This window comes from Capricornis sumatraensis, chromosome 4 (genome assembly GCF_032405125.1).
Source record: "Capricornis sumatraensis isolate serow.1 chromosome 4, serow.2, whole genome shotgun sequence".
In the NCBI taxonomy this organism is placed as follows: domain Eukaryota; kingdom Metazoa; phylum Chordata; class Mammalia; order Artiodactyla; family Bovidae; genus Capricornis; species Capricornis sumatraensis.
The window spans coordinates 156,784,876-156,799,173 of NC_091072.1; the positions used below are offsets into that span (position 1 = coordinate 156,784,876).

The 14,298-nt window shown below is 43.6% G+C and overlaps 1 protein-coding gene across 1 annotated transcript in view; it reads left to right on the plus strand.

Annotated features, from left to right (window-relative positions):
* The first annotated feature begins 231 nt into the window (after positions 1-231).
* Positions 232-14,298, plus strand: part of MEI1 (meiotic double-stranded break formation protein 1) — a 56,539-nt gene continuing 42,472 nt past the window's right edge. Inside the window, exons 1-7 of the mRNA XM_068971840.1 lie at positions 232-402; positions 2,825-2,948; positions 3,769-3,819; positions 7,121-7,194; positions 8,686-8,791; positions 9,308-9,511; positions 10,943-11,073. Of these exons, the coding sequence (XP_068827941.1) occupies positions 232-402; positions 2,825-2,948; positions 3,769-3,819; positions 7,121-7,194; positions 8,686-8,791; positions 9,308-9,511; positions 10,943-11,073 (861 nt within the window). The remainder of the gene's footprint in view (positions 403-2,824; positions 2,949-3,768; positions 3,820-7,120; positions 7,195-8,685; positions 8,792-9,307; positions 9,512-10,942; positions 11,074-14,298) is intronic.

Genomic DNA, 14,298 nt, shown 5'->3' on the forward strand with positions numbered 1-14,298 from the left:
GTGAACTGAACAGAACTGATAAGAGCAAACAGCTTTGAGCTTAGACGTACAAGGTGAGTCCTCAGTCCCTTCACTCGCCTTTAGGTACCGCTGCTCTCCCGAATTGCCCGGTACTCGGTTTACGCAGGCGCATTACCCTCCTTCTAGCGCGCCTGCGTCGAGCTCTGCCAAGTGCGCTTGCGCATAAACTTGGCGGGAACAGTGCTGTCGCGGTAGAACGCCGGTCGAGGGATGGCTGTGAGGGAGGCGGCGGCAGGCCTCCCCGGGCCCGGGAGGGACGAAGAGGCGGCGCTGCTCTTCGAGAGAGCCCATTACCGGCACGACTCGCGCTGGCTGCTGCCCGTGTCCCCACGCTGCTGCCTGGCCTGCGCGCTGGAGCTGCTGCCGGAGCCCGGCGTGTCGGTGCGAACTGGGTCCCAGCATTTCCCTCACCAACTAGGCCCTCCCCTCAACGGAGCAGGTCGCTTGAACCTGACTCACCTCCGGGGAAACTAAGCCGGGCCCTCGCCTGGTTAAATCTGGCTCCTACCCAGGCCCGCCCCTCACCCTACCCCGCAGGCCGCCCCGCAGCCTCTTTCATAACGAGGCCCTGACCTTGGCTCTGTGCCTCGTGTGGGCCTACGCTCTCCGCACTAAATCCAGGGCTCTCGGGGCCCTCCAAGACTCATTGGCACGCGTTCCCAGCGTTCCTTTTGCCCTCCTCTTCTCCAGGGTCCAGCCTTCGCTCAGGCTCCCTCCAGCGCAGCCTGTGGGCCGGGCGCACACACCGCAGGGCCTTATTCCCTTCAGCTATCTGAGGGAAATGTGAGGCGGGGGCGCCTTGGGCTCTGTGGCAGCAGGAACCACGAGTGGATGTTATGGGCAGGCGGGAGTGGGGTGAGGGAAAGACCTTTCTGAGAGGCAGAGCCGGCTGGAGCGTGACATTCCCGCTCCCTCAGTGTCTGCCCACTTGTCCTGTGAGTTTTTTGTCCATGGACACCTCCAAGTAGAGTTCGGAAGATAACTTGTTTTTCAGATTCTCAGGAGGGGAATTCTTACCATGGGGTGGATGGGGAATCAGCTAGATCAGCGGTCCTCAAGGTTTTCCTCTGGGGATACTGTTCCGCTTTTTAAGTGTTGAGGACCCCAGAGAGCTTTTGTTTATTTACTGTGTTGAAAGTAACGAAGTTTAAGATACTCATTTAAAAATAATAGTAAATCCATTACATATTAATGCAATTCTTTTTATTTTGACAAAAAAATAGGTAACATCCCATTTACCATTTTGACTCTTTTAAATGTACAGTTCTGTGGCATACATGATTTTCAAAATGAAAATAACTACTTTCAAAACAGCAGATAATGGAAGGAATGTCTGTTTCACATTTTTGCAAATTTTGTTAACATCTGATTTAATAGAGGATGGCTGGATTTCTGCATTTTATCTGTCGTGACATATCTCCTTGGAAAAACTCTACTGTAAACTCAGTAGAATAACTGAAAAAGTCAAATAGCATCTTAGTATTATATGGAAATAATTTTCGTCTTGTGGATCCTATGAAAGGATTTTGGGCACGCTCTGGGTCCAAAGACTATACTCTGAGAACCGCTGGACTAGCTGATAACATCTGTAATATCACTGAGGCTAAAGTTCTGAGACTGCCATTCTTGGACAGTGAGAGATACAGAGATGAATAAGATAGTGAGGTATGGGAGAAGATAAGAGAACACATTTCTGGGAATTTAGAAGCTGGACATGTTTATGGTAAGTGCTGTTTGGTGGGATAAGGAGTGAAATTAAGGAAGTTTTTTTTAAGAGGAGGAAGCATTTGAATTACACTTGAAAAGATGGGTGATATTTGGGCCAGAGGAAATGGGGGAGCTTTTTCCAGGAGGTGGGATTAGCAAGGATGAGTTTGGGGAGGTCATTAGAATGTATCTGAAGGGCAATTGAGGGAGGTGATATTGGAGAGCCACGGTTGAGATCAGTTCCTGTAAGAGTCTGAATCCAGGCTAAGGCTTGGATCTAGCAGGTGAAGGAATGTCATTGAAATTTTTTTAATAACTCATTGAGGTCACTAGCTTAATGAATCATGTGGGAGGAACTGGTGAAGTTCAAGAACGAGAGACTTGTAATAGCACAGGTTAGAGGCAGTAAAAGACGCAATTCACCTTTTATTGAACGTACTTGTCTTAGCTTCAGTTTTCACCAACTGAAGGGGCAATGTAGTCAGTTGTACCTATGTTCTTGTTCTATCCTCAGTACACCCTTTTTTTGATCTATCTTTTGTTACTGTCTTGAACACTTTGCACAGCTGCTACCCAGTTCCCTGTATAGGGAGGCAAATTGAGTGTGAAGATTTATGCCTGCAATGAATGGAAGGATGCATTTTTCTCTACCTACTTCAGTGAGACTTATGAAGGGTCCCCAGTATCATTCTCATAGACTGTGGAAAGAGCCTTGGACAAGACCTGGTTGGATTCTTAGATTTGAGTCCTTGGCAAAGTCTCTGACCCTCAGTTTTCTCATCTCCAAAACAGCAGTAGTAGTACCTTTTCCTGCTTACTTTACCAATTCAATTAGGCTTAAATGAGCTAGTGGACAAAAGAGTGATTTGTGAACAGTAAAGTACTCTGTAAATATAGTGTATTAGAAACCTTAGTTCTTGTATCATCCTTTGTTTGAACATGTGGATTCCTGTGTGTAAATGATGCCTCTTCATACTCCGTAGTTCAGATGATCCCACTGGTGTAATCTTGTAATTATATTTGGAAATTATACTTGTTTGGGTTCAGAACAACTGAGACTTGGTTGCTACTGAATATTTTCTTCATCTGCCCCAAGTTGGTGCGCAAGAAGCACGTGCTGTCCGGCTTCCGAGATGCTCTCATGAAGCATGCCTCCCTGGTTGTGCAGCTGGTGGCTCAGGATCAGAAAGTCTGTATCCACTTCGTAAGCATGCTTTTTGGTGAGACTGAAAAGGAAACCTGGAGTGAATTTTGCCTGTATACCTGGTACATTTGTTTTTGGGGTCTTGGAGAAATGGTCTTGGAACGATAGTTTCCACTGTTTGGAATGTAAAAGTTTAACTTACTAACAAATTATTTTGTTATAATGGTGAAGAAATGGTCCCCTTCCTAAGATACATGATGCATTGTATGGTAACTGGCTTTACTATAGCTCAGCTGTTATTAAAAGTGTGAAGGTGGATGTGTTCTTTTAAAAAGTCTAGACTGTCTGGTCTTTGAACAGGATTAATAGTCAGATCTGGAGTCTGCTGATATGACTGTGACCTTGATTGAGTGACTTCTTTTCTGTACCTTTAGTTTCTTCATGTATAAAATAAGATGAATTAAGAAGTCCCTCTTAATACAGTTATAGTGTCCTAGGGAATGAGCCCTTTCAAGGAGGAAGGGAGCCAACTCAAATTGAATGTTTTTCTCTGCTAGAGGCTTTTCAGGCTTTCAACTGCCAAAATATTCTTTTAAGGGAGAGAGAATGATCCCCAAGGCTCAGGCAGGCCTTAGCTAACAGCTGGTAGAACTGGGATTTTACCCCAGGTCTGTTACAGACTCCAGAACACACAGTTTTTATACTGTGACACACTGACTATTTTTATCCTTTTAAAGCCAGAGTGCTATTATTGAAAATCTGGGGTTTGGTGCTGAGGATAGAATTTAGCTGGGACATTGCTTAAAGCTGCTATTAGTCTTAGAATTCATAGTGTGCCTTTCTGGATTTGTTTCTCTTTTAACTGTTAACCATCCCCCTCTTCCTTCTGCTCCAAGGACTGTTATGTAATGTAGAGGATGGGAGCATAACAGACCTCTGTATTGAAGGTAAGATAAAACTCTGTGTTCTCAGCATTTGAAGCCGGGAATATTACCCTGAATTGCCGCTCTGACTATTTGAGACCTGGATGAAGCGTTCCATCTTACAGACAGATAAAGAAAACTCCATTTTTAATAATTAATTCTGCATTTTTTATCTTGGCACATACTCTGTGTCAAGTACTGTATTCGATACTAGTGATACTAGTGATATATCTGACATAATTCCTGCCATGTTAGAGTTTACAATCTGGAGGAGAGGTTGGCTAATAAGTGCTATTACAAAGACATGTACAAACTCTGCTTTTTTACATTAGTGTTGGGTGATTGGTAGTTGTCTGCACATAGATGGTATTTAAAGCTGTGGAAGTGTCTGAATTTACCTGTAAGACTCAAGAAGAAGGAAGACAAGAGCATTGGGATGAAAGGATTCTTGCAGAAAGAACAAGAACTATATCAGGAGTCTAGTGAGGAAACACAAACCACTCAAGTTATTTGAACAGAAAAAAGAACTTTAAAGAATTATTAACTAGGTAACTAAAGGCAAAAAGAGAACCAAGTTTTCACCAAGGTAGCAATTTCTGAAAACAGCTGCCACCCCTGGGACTAGGGAAGCAAAGGGAAAGGTTGAAATTATTAAAACTTACAAGTTTGGAGGAAGGACCCCATATATGAAACTCAGACCGCTGAGGAGAGGGATGCTGCTTGGCTGCTGCTGGGTCCATGACCATACAGCTATAGAGTTAGCAGCTGTAACTGCTAGCAGTTGTAACAGATAAGTCAATGCCGGGGTCCAGCCCCGGTGGATCCAGGGAATTCGAAGGGTGGACGGCGTTGGCGTGGAAAAACTCGTTTATTTATTAATATAAGATTAGATTAAGAAACTATAGTGTAGTAGGAAGATTAAGTGGAGGAAGAAGGCTGAATAGCTTGGTTTACGCGGAAGACCAATAAAATTCCAGACAAGGAATTTGCACCATCTACGTTGGGCCACCGGTGCCCGCTTGAATATCTAAGGGTGCCTCGCCTTAAGCTCCCTTTCGTGCGGATCTTAATAACCAGGGCAAATAAGTAGACCTGGAGAGCCTCCGCGCCCCAGATGGAAATTCAGCCTGAAATTAAAGTAAAGAGCAGAGGGAAGAAAAGGGAGAGAAAAAGAGAGAGAGAGACACGGGGGGAGCCAGATTCCCCAGAAACCAGGCCGAGAGACTAGTTCGAGAAACTGGTCCGAGGAGCTGGTCTGAGAAGCTGGTCCCGTCCTTTATTGTTCAGAAGGCCTTTTATACTTTTGATAAAACATGGAGATCAATGGGCAACACAAAATTATGTAGCGTTCGCAGCCCAGACTCTTTCTATACATCATTTTGTATACAAAAGGTCTCAGGTGATTTACATTATCTTCTGGCCAAGAGGCTTGTTAACACTTTTTGGCTCTCTTCCTTAATGAATGTTAATTTTGTTTCTCCTGAAGTGTTTTTCTTTAATCTACATCTCCTTAAAGCACTAAAGTTACATCTCTATAGAACAAAGGCACAGTGGGTTATAACAAAGAAGGTACTTAACTCAAAGATCTAATGTTGCTAATACAAGGTCTACTACTTGTTTTTCTATATACCAACTATAAAGATTTTGACTCTTCTTCGGAAGCCCCTACATTCCTAGGATGTTTTAAGCTTCCTGTGCCTCCTGCGGTCAGGAGGCCTCAAACAATCACATGCGCAGCTGTACGAGTCCTGCAGGCAGGTTAGAAAGCCATCAGAGGGGTATTTGGATTGAAACACTCTTTCAAATGCAGAAGACTAAAGCCCTGAATTGACTTTTTCCAGAAAATGTCAGAAGAGTGGAAAAGCAGAGCACAAAAGCCGGCAGATTTTTGTTGGGGTACATGCTTAGGAATTTCCAGAGGGGTCCCTGAAGTCTGAGCACGCCTTGCGTATGTCAGCTTCCTTCCTCATGACCTTGTCACGGGCGGGATTCCTCACACTGGCTCCCGGCAAGTCAATATGATCTGTGTGTACTTTTGACTATCTCTCAGTATAGAGAATGTGGATAAACAAACGTCTCACTTGAAGTTCCGACCACTGGCGTGGGTGGGGAGATCTCCCTTTGCCATTTTCCTCAAGGCTTCCCTGTTGTTGTTATTTAGTCACTGAGTCATGTCTGACTCTTGGTGACCCCATGGGCTGTAGCCTACCAGGCTCCTCTGTCCATGGGATTATCCAGGCAAGAATACTAGAGTGGGGTGCCATTTCCTCCTCCAGGGGATCATCCTGACCCAGGGACTGAACCCATGTCTCTTGTTTGGCAGGTAGATTCTTTACCAGTGAAAGTGAAAGTTGCTCAGTTGTGTCTGACTCTGTGACCCCATGGACGATACACTCCCTGGAATTCTCCAGGCCAGAATGCTGGAATGGGTAGCCTTTCCTTTCTCCAGGGGATCTTCCCAACCCAGGGATCAAACCCAGGTCTCCCTCGTTGCAGGCAGATTCTTTACCAGCTGAGCCACAAGGGAAGCCCCAAGGCTTCCCAAGGCCACTCTAGAGTGGAGCTGTCATCCTAAAGCCATCTGCTTCTGGTAGATGCCAGCATAGCTTGGAATCCTCTGGAAACTTCATGAGGTGGTGAGCACTAGATGGAGATTGCAAAGCTAGAGGGGGAAGGACTTGCTCCTTCCTCACTGTTCGCTGTTTACTTCCTGCCTTCTTTCTGTTTCTGTCAGTGTTGTTCTAGAATGCTTCTTTACTCTGGGAGTGGTAGAGTCTTCCCTCAGCAGCAGCCAAATCTAGTTTGCCGCTTCCCCACACTTGCAGAGCAAGCCTCTTCTCCACTCCTCATCAAAGACATCAGCAGAAGCACACAAATGATTGTATAGAAGGATAGGTTTGGGGTTGAGTAATAATATTATTGTCAGTTATCAGCACAAGAATTAACTCGTAACTCTTTTTTAGTATATGAAGTAGCAAATTCTAAGGAAGGAAAAAAGTGGAAATAATATAATGATAGTAGTTTCAACCTTGGTTTCGCAATAGACTTACCTGGGAAACTTAAAAAATATCCAAATGCTTAGACTCTTTTCTCTAGAAATTCTAATTTAATTGATCTGGGATGGAATTGAGCAGTAGTTTTTATTTTTTTTAAAGCTTCCTAGATTATTGTAATATGTTGCCTTGTTTTGAACCATTGATTATAAAACGGTTAAGAATGGAGGAGATAGAAAAGACTAATGCCAATTAACACAAGCAGATGACTTTGATTAGAAGTCTGGGCCTGGGGTTGTCTTCTAGTAAGTAATGTTATTGTGTCTGTTCAGTCCTTATCCAGCTTACGACTCAGCTGAAGTTGGAGCAGACCATTCATTGCCTGCTGGATGAATGTCACAAAGAGGTCAGTAAGTATCCGTGGGTTCTTGAGTACCTCTTGGAATCCTCAGATGTCAGAGCTGGGTCAGCCCTTCTTTGGATAGACTGGAAGATTGAATCTGGAGAGGAAAAGGGACTTGCCTGAGTCAGTGGCAGAGCCAGAGTCAGGGCCTGGGTCTTCTGTCCCAGTGCTCTTTGCAGCTTCCTCCCTTTCGCTTTTAGTCTCCCAAAGGCTACCTCCATGTTGGTGAAGTCCATTTTCTGGCATAATCATCCCATGGCCATTCTCTATATCCTCCTAAATATGAACAGATTTCCTTCAAAAATTTATTAAGGAAATATGTTCACTATGTCTTGGCTTAGTATTTTTGTTTGGTTTAAATTGTATACAGTATTTTGTACTGAAGGCATTTGTTTTTATCAGCATCTAAAGTAAGCACTGAATGTTATATTTAACCTGCTTTCTTCAATATAGTCAAAAATATCAGTTAAACAAGCAGCTTTTGCATTGTGTTTAAGATATAGGAATAATATCAGAATAATTTTTTTTTGCAAGAGAAAGACAGATGTTTATTTAACACCATTAAGAGCAACATTTAATTAAAAAGTTAAATTATCATGTCATAATTATTCTGCATGTGATTAATGTATAAGATTACATTTATAAATTTATATTTATAAATATCAACACATCATTAGGTGATGCCCCTTTATTACTGTAGGCGCTGTGTTGGTGCTTCACATGCAATATCTCATTCAATCTTCTCAGCAACCCAGTAAAGTTGATACTAATTCCCATCAGAAGAGTTAAGAATCTTACTTAGGTGCTATAGCTAATCAATACAAAAGGTGAAATAAATACTATTGACTCTCCCTGAAAAGCATCAAGCATGCATGCATGCTCAGTTCCTTCAGTCATGTCTGACTCTGCAACCCTATGGACTATAGCCCATCAGCCTCCTCTGTCCATGGGATTCTCCAGGCAAGAATCCTGGAGTGGGTTGCCATGCCCTCCTCCAGGGGTCTTTCCAACCCAGGGATCAAACTCGAGTCTTCTGTGCATTGCAGGCGGCTTCTTTACCCCTGAGCCACTAGGGAAGCCCCAAGCATCAAGCATAGTACCTGACAAATAGAATGTTCAGTAATAGTAGCTATAATAATGATAATAATAATAATTTTTTGCAATGAACTAGAATTCCATTTTTATGATGTGTCCAACTTTCACCCCTCCAGTTTCTGGCTCCATAGGGGGCAAAATACGCTAATTTTAATTTAGTGTAACAAACACGTACTGAGCTATGTACTGAGGATTCTAAGAGAAATCTGATTTGGTCCCTTTCCTCCGGGGTTTCCCAGTCCAATAGGGGCAGTTGATACTTAGCTAAAGAGGCTGGTTACTAACTGTTGTGAGAGACACAGGCAGTACAGGCTTTGGTGTGGATAGGGCGAGGTGAACTTTGATGGGAGATCTGTTTTCATCCTAACTTACAGAAAGGAATGTGTTCACTTTCTGTAGCTGTGTAGCATGCCCTCCATGCGAGGCAGCCTGGCCACCTTGACCCTTCTTGGCAAGTTGGTAGATGCTGTCCCTGCTCTGGCAGACAAACTTGTGATGGAACATGGTGAGTGACCTCTGGGGAAGAGCTGCTTCTACACTCTCAAGAGCTGCTTTGATCACACTTCCATCTGGGAGGTCCATTCACTGTGTACACCTAGAAAGACATTACTTTCCTTCTATAGGCTTCAGTTTCCTCATCTGCAAAATATGCTTTACATTGGCTAATTGGGGAAAAAAAGTGTTGCTCAACTCTGGTCTTGGGCTGTTTCTATTCATTATTTTAACACAAAATAATTAAGTATCTACTATGAGTCTTTCAGATGGGAGGAGGAATTAATTCTGGAATATAGAAGCGCTTTCTATTAGTAAAAGGAAATAAGTTACCTCATAGAGATTTATCCAGGGGTAAATCACTTAACTTCTCTATGCCTTGGTTTTCTCTTTTAGGTTCCCAGAAATCATGTATTGTGGGGGATTATAGGGGACTACCATGACTGCCCCATTCAGGGCAGTAGTTTGGAGTGTCATCTAGCAGTTGACATTGTGAGGTTCCCTTGATCCCTTGGTTGTTTCTGGATAGGTGACCTGATGGAGCATCTGTTGAGAGGTTTAGTGTACCCCAATGAGGGGGTGCAGGCTTCTGTCTGCTACCTTTATGGGAAGCTGTACTCCTCCCCAGTTGCTGCTGAGATGCTTTTGGGCCATTTCCGGGAGAAGCTGTGTCCTCTCTTCCTTTCCACCATGGATGGTGCCCAGACAAAGGAGCTACAGATCAACTGCTTGGGTAAGATGTGGGACTGGAGAGAAAAGAGAAAGCTTTTTGAGATTTTTTTTGTTTTTTTTTTTGAGGATTTGAGATGCAGACTCATTAGCGGTGGGGAGGCTTCCTGCTTTGCACGGGGTAGAAGTCATGGATTTGGGAGATAAGAGGCACAGACTGTGAAAGATGCCTCATGTTGGTGTGGTATCTTAAGAACGTCACCTTTGGAAGGAGAAGAAGAGGAAAAGTGGGACAGCAGTTTTTTTGCCTCTGGTCTTTACTGCCTGCCCTGGTGCATCCTGCACTTGCTGCCAAATTAATCTTCATACTGCATAGCTCGTGTCCCGTCAGTTTCCTATTTGGAAAATCATCTATGGCTTCCTTTGGCCTCCAGGGTGAAGTCCAAGTTTCTCTTGTTTGAGGTTCAGTGTACCCTTTCAACCTCTCCTGTTAACTTCCTTACATAAATACACAAAATCTATCAAATGCTTTTGAGCAGGGAGCTTTCGTATTTTGGATAGAGCAAATGGGCACTGTGGTGATTGGGTGCAGACCTGTTTCAGAGCAGGGGCTACAGGGAAAAGCATAGTCTGGGTAACAACAATTTATTTTCACAGTTTGGGCCAAGAGCTCTGTTTTGAATAGCTCAGCAATACATAGAGAGTGTTCATTCTGAACCAGGACCCCTTCTGGATTTGTACAGATGATTAAACCCATGCTCTAATCTGGAAATTCATAGTCCATTGTGGAGGGCAGATGTGGACAATTAGAATTAATTGTGGTGTGCGCTGTCATGGAGATTGCAAAGAAAAAGGTGGGATTCTATTCAATGTAGTACTCGAAGTCCTAGCCAGAACAATTAGGCAAGAAAAAGAAATAAAAGGCAGAAATAAAAGAAGGAAGTAGTAAAATTGTCTCTGTTTTCAGATGATATTACCTTATAGATAGAAACCCCTAAAAACTACACTGAAAGAAAAGTGAAGTTGCTCAGTTGTGTGTGATTCTTTGTGACCCTGTGGACTGTAGCCTACGAGGCTCCTCTGACCATGGGATTTTTCAAGCAAGAATACTGGAGTGGGTTGCCATTTCTTCCTCCAGAGGATCTTCCCAACCGAGGGATTAAACGCGGGTCTCCCGCATTGTAGGCAGACGCTTTACCGTCTGAACCACCAGGGAAGTCCAAGAAACTACACTAAAAAGTGTTAAAACTAATAAATGAATTTAGTAAAATTGTAGGATACAAAATCAGTTGAATTTCTATATGGTAGCAGCAAACTATCTCAAAAATAAATTAAGAAAACAGTCCCATCTACAGTAGTGTTAAAAATAATAAAATGCTTAGGAACATCTATGGAGAGATGAAGAAACTTGTAGCAGATGTCTGAGGAGCCACCTTGGGCGTGTCCTTGCACCCATGCTGCTCTTGCCTCACTTCCCCACCCCTTTGTTGTCTAGGTTTGCTAAAGCAGCTGCTGAAGTATGACCTCTTTGTGTCCATGCTCATGAACAAGTCTGCGCTGGTGGAAAGTGCTGAGAGTGTTGAGGGGCCACCAGGAGAGACCCCATTGCCTTTGGTGCTCAAAAAGGTAGTTGTCCTGTGACTCCTGGTCTCTGGCTTTAGTAACCCAGGAACCTGAATCTCCTGGGGCTTTTTCCTTATCCTTCTACCTAGGATATCCTAAGTACTTTCTCACTGGCCAAAACAACATGCTGTTGGAAGACTCAACGTTGGTTTTCTTTCAGTCATGAATCTTAATGTTTGTATCCTCTGCTTTACATCTGGGTTGTCTGAGAATGGAGAATACATGCAGCTGTGGAAACAAAGCCACCTCAGTTGTTTTGGGGATTATTCAAGCTTCTCAGGTTGGTACATGGAGCCCTCTTTCTCTGGGCCCAGCTTATCCCTTCAGCCTTACTTGCCTCTCTTCTACCCCACAGCCCAGCACTCCAGCCAGATGCAACTTCTCCTTGGTCCTGTATATGCTAGGACCTCCTGTCTCTGTGCCTGTGCAGATGCTCTTCCCCTTTGCCTTTAAAGCCTTTCCCCTCTCCTTGGTCTGATTCAGCTTTCAAGGCCTATAGAGCTCCCCTGTCCCCTGGCTCCTTTAGGTAGAATGTGCCCTCTTCACAGTGCTTACCTCACCATGTTGTGGTTGATCAATTGGGAGTTTCTTTAGAGCAAGACCTGAGTCTGGCTGTCTCTGTCCACAGTGCTCAGCACAGGGCTTGGCAGAGCTGCTTATCCTCACCTGATATCAGGGATGTCACTCATTGACTAGACTGTGGGACCCCTTCTGCAGAAAGGAGAAGGTACCTTGGTTAGAAACAGGAAAGGGACAGTTAGGATTAGGTAAGGTAGGAATCAAAAAACCAGAGCAAACTGCCCCTCCTAACCTCCCTGGGATGCCTCTGGAATGGTCCATGCAGGGCCCTTGAACTCTCAAGAGCAAGTCTTGTGTCTTTGAACCACAAAAGCTCATGGTGGGTTAATTTCTGTGTTCACTTAATTGCTGCTGTCCTGGAGTCCTTGGTGGTGTCAGGACTTAGCAGGAGCGCACCAAGGCAGCATGAGAGTGGCGGGGACGGAGACTGGAGAGCACCTCCCTAGGGAGAGAGAGCTTCGTGGAGACAGGAATCTTGATTTAGAGCTCCATCCATACATGGATGTTCCTCTCTTGGCCATTTCGGATGATTAGTGTTTTATTTACTACAAGAATCAGCAAGTCTGGAACTTGGTGAGGTGAGCAGGCACTTGCCTTAGGTGGAAAACTTAAGGGGGTGCTAAAAACTCAGCAATCAAAACAAAAAAGAGTAAGAAGACCTCAGCAATCAAGATAAATAGTATTTGAATGCAGAATTTTAAAAAATCAAAGTTAATGCAAAAAATTAATGATTAACAAAATATCAAAATTTTAAATAAGGACTGGTCTGTATTCTTCTACTTCCATTCTTCCTTTTTTTTTTTTTTTTGGTCAGTCTAATCCCAACACAATAAGGAATATACATTTTAAGCCAAGAATCATTGCTTTGCTTAATGGTTAAATATCATTTTTCTAAGGTTTAAATACTGTAACAGCTCTCAAACTGGGAGACATTTTACCATTAATGGTATGTCATAGTTTAATTATAGCTCTTCTTTCTTAGTGGTACATAAAATAATGGTTTGCCTTTTATCACTAGGCATGACTGAAATACATGTCATTTCCTATATAAAAGAGAACAAGATAAAGATTAATATCTAGAAACTCCTTTACATGCAAATGGAAAGGCTCTTTATCCATTTTTAAGTCTAACATAACTGAGATGGGTTTAAGTTTGTAGTCCTCAAGAAATGTGCAGCTTGGTCCTTTTCCTTTGAAGCTCTAAAATCATGCGCTCTCTCCTCTGTCTTGTGCTATGTTTTGCTTGTCATTTCCCCCCAGAAGGCCAGTTTCTTTTATACTTAAAATCTCTGGTTGCATTAAACTCTTTCCTTGATTTCTGAAAGTGTTTTTCAGTTCAGTTCTGTTGCTCAGTCATATCCGACTCTCTGCGACCCCATGGAAAGTGTTCTAGGGACTCCTAATAGCTATGGTGTCTAGTAGGAGTTTGGATGTTATTCAAAGTTCAATGGAAATTCATTGAAATACTTAAATTAGAGGAGTAACCTGATTTAAAATTTTGATGAAGGAGGCATCTCAGTTGTGGAAAGACTCCTAGATTTGGATGTGGCTGACCTGAGATGGTGACTGCAGCCATGAAATTAAAAGACGCTTACTCCTTGGAAGAAAAGTTATGACTAACCTAGATAGCATATTCAAAAGCAGAGACATTACTTTGCTGGCTAATGTCCATCTAGTCAAGGCTGTGGTTTTTCCTGTGGTCATGTTTGGATGTGAAAGTTGGACTGTGAAGAAGGCTGAGCGCCGAAAAATTGATGCTTTTGAACTGTGGTGTTGGAGAAGACTCTTGAGAGTCCCTTGGACTGCAAGGAGATCCAACCAGTCCATTCTGAAGATCAACCCTGAGATTTCTTTGGATGGAATGATGCTAAAGCTGAAACTCCAGTACTTTGGCCACCTCATGCAACGAGTTGACTCATTGGAAAAGACTCTGCTGCTGGGAGGGATTGGGGGCAGGAGGAGAAGGGGACGACAGAGGATGAGATGGCTGGATGGCATCACGGACTCGATGGACATGAGTCTGAGTGAACTCTAGGAGTTGGTGATGGACAGGGAGGCCTGGCGTGCTACGATTCATGGGGTCGCAAAGAGTCGGACACGACTGAGCGACTGAACTGAACTGAACTGACCTGAGTGTCTGCCTGAGCTTTGCCACTTACGAGCTGTGTGGCCTGGCATAGGTAACTTAACTTTAGTGAGCTTTCGTTCCTTCCTTTGTGTGTTAAGGGTCCCCAAGACCACTCTAGTTTCAGTGACTCACTAGGAAGACTCACAGGATTCAATGTACAGTTATATCCACAGCCGTGATCTATTACAGCAAAAGAATACCAAGCAAAATCAGCAAAGGGAAAGGTATGTGGGATGAGGTCTAGTGGAAAACCAGGCACAAGCTTCCAAGAGTCCTCTCCTAGTGGGGTCGCACCAGAAGCACTCTATTCCTCCAGCAATGAACTGTGACAGCATATATGAAATGTTTAGCAGGAAAGCTTTTTAGAGTCTCAGTGCCCAAGGTTTTAATTGGGAGCTATCTGATTATGTAGGTATCCTCTGCCTAGCACGTACCAAAATCCTAGATTCCCAGAAAGAAAGCAGGTGTGCAGCATAAACTGTATTGCTTGAACAAACGGTTTAGTCACAATGAGCCACTCT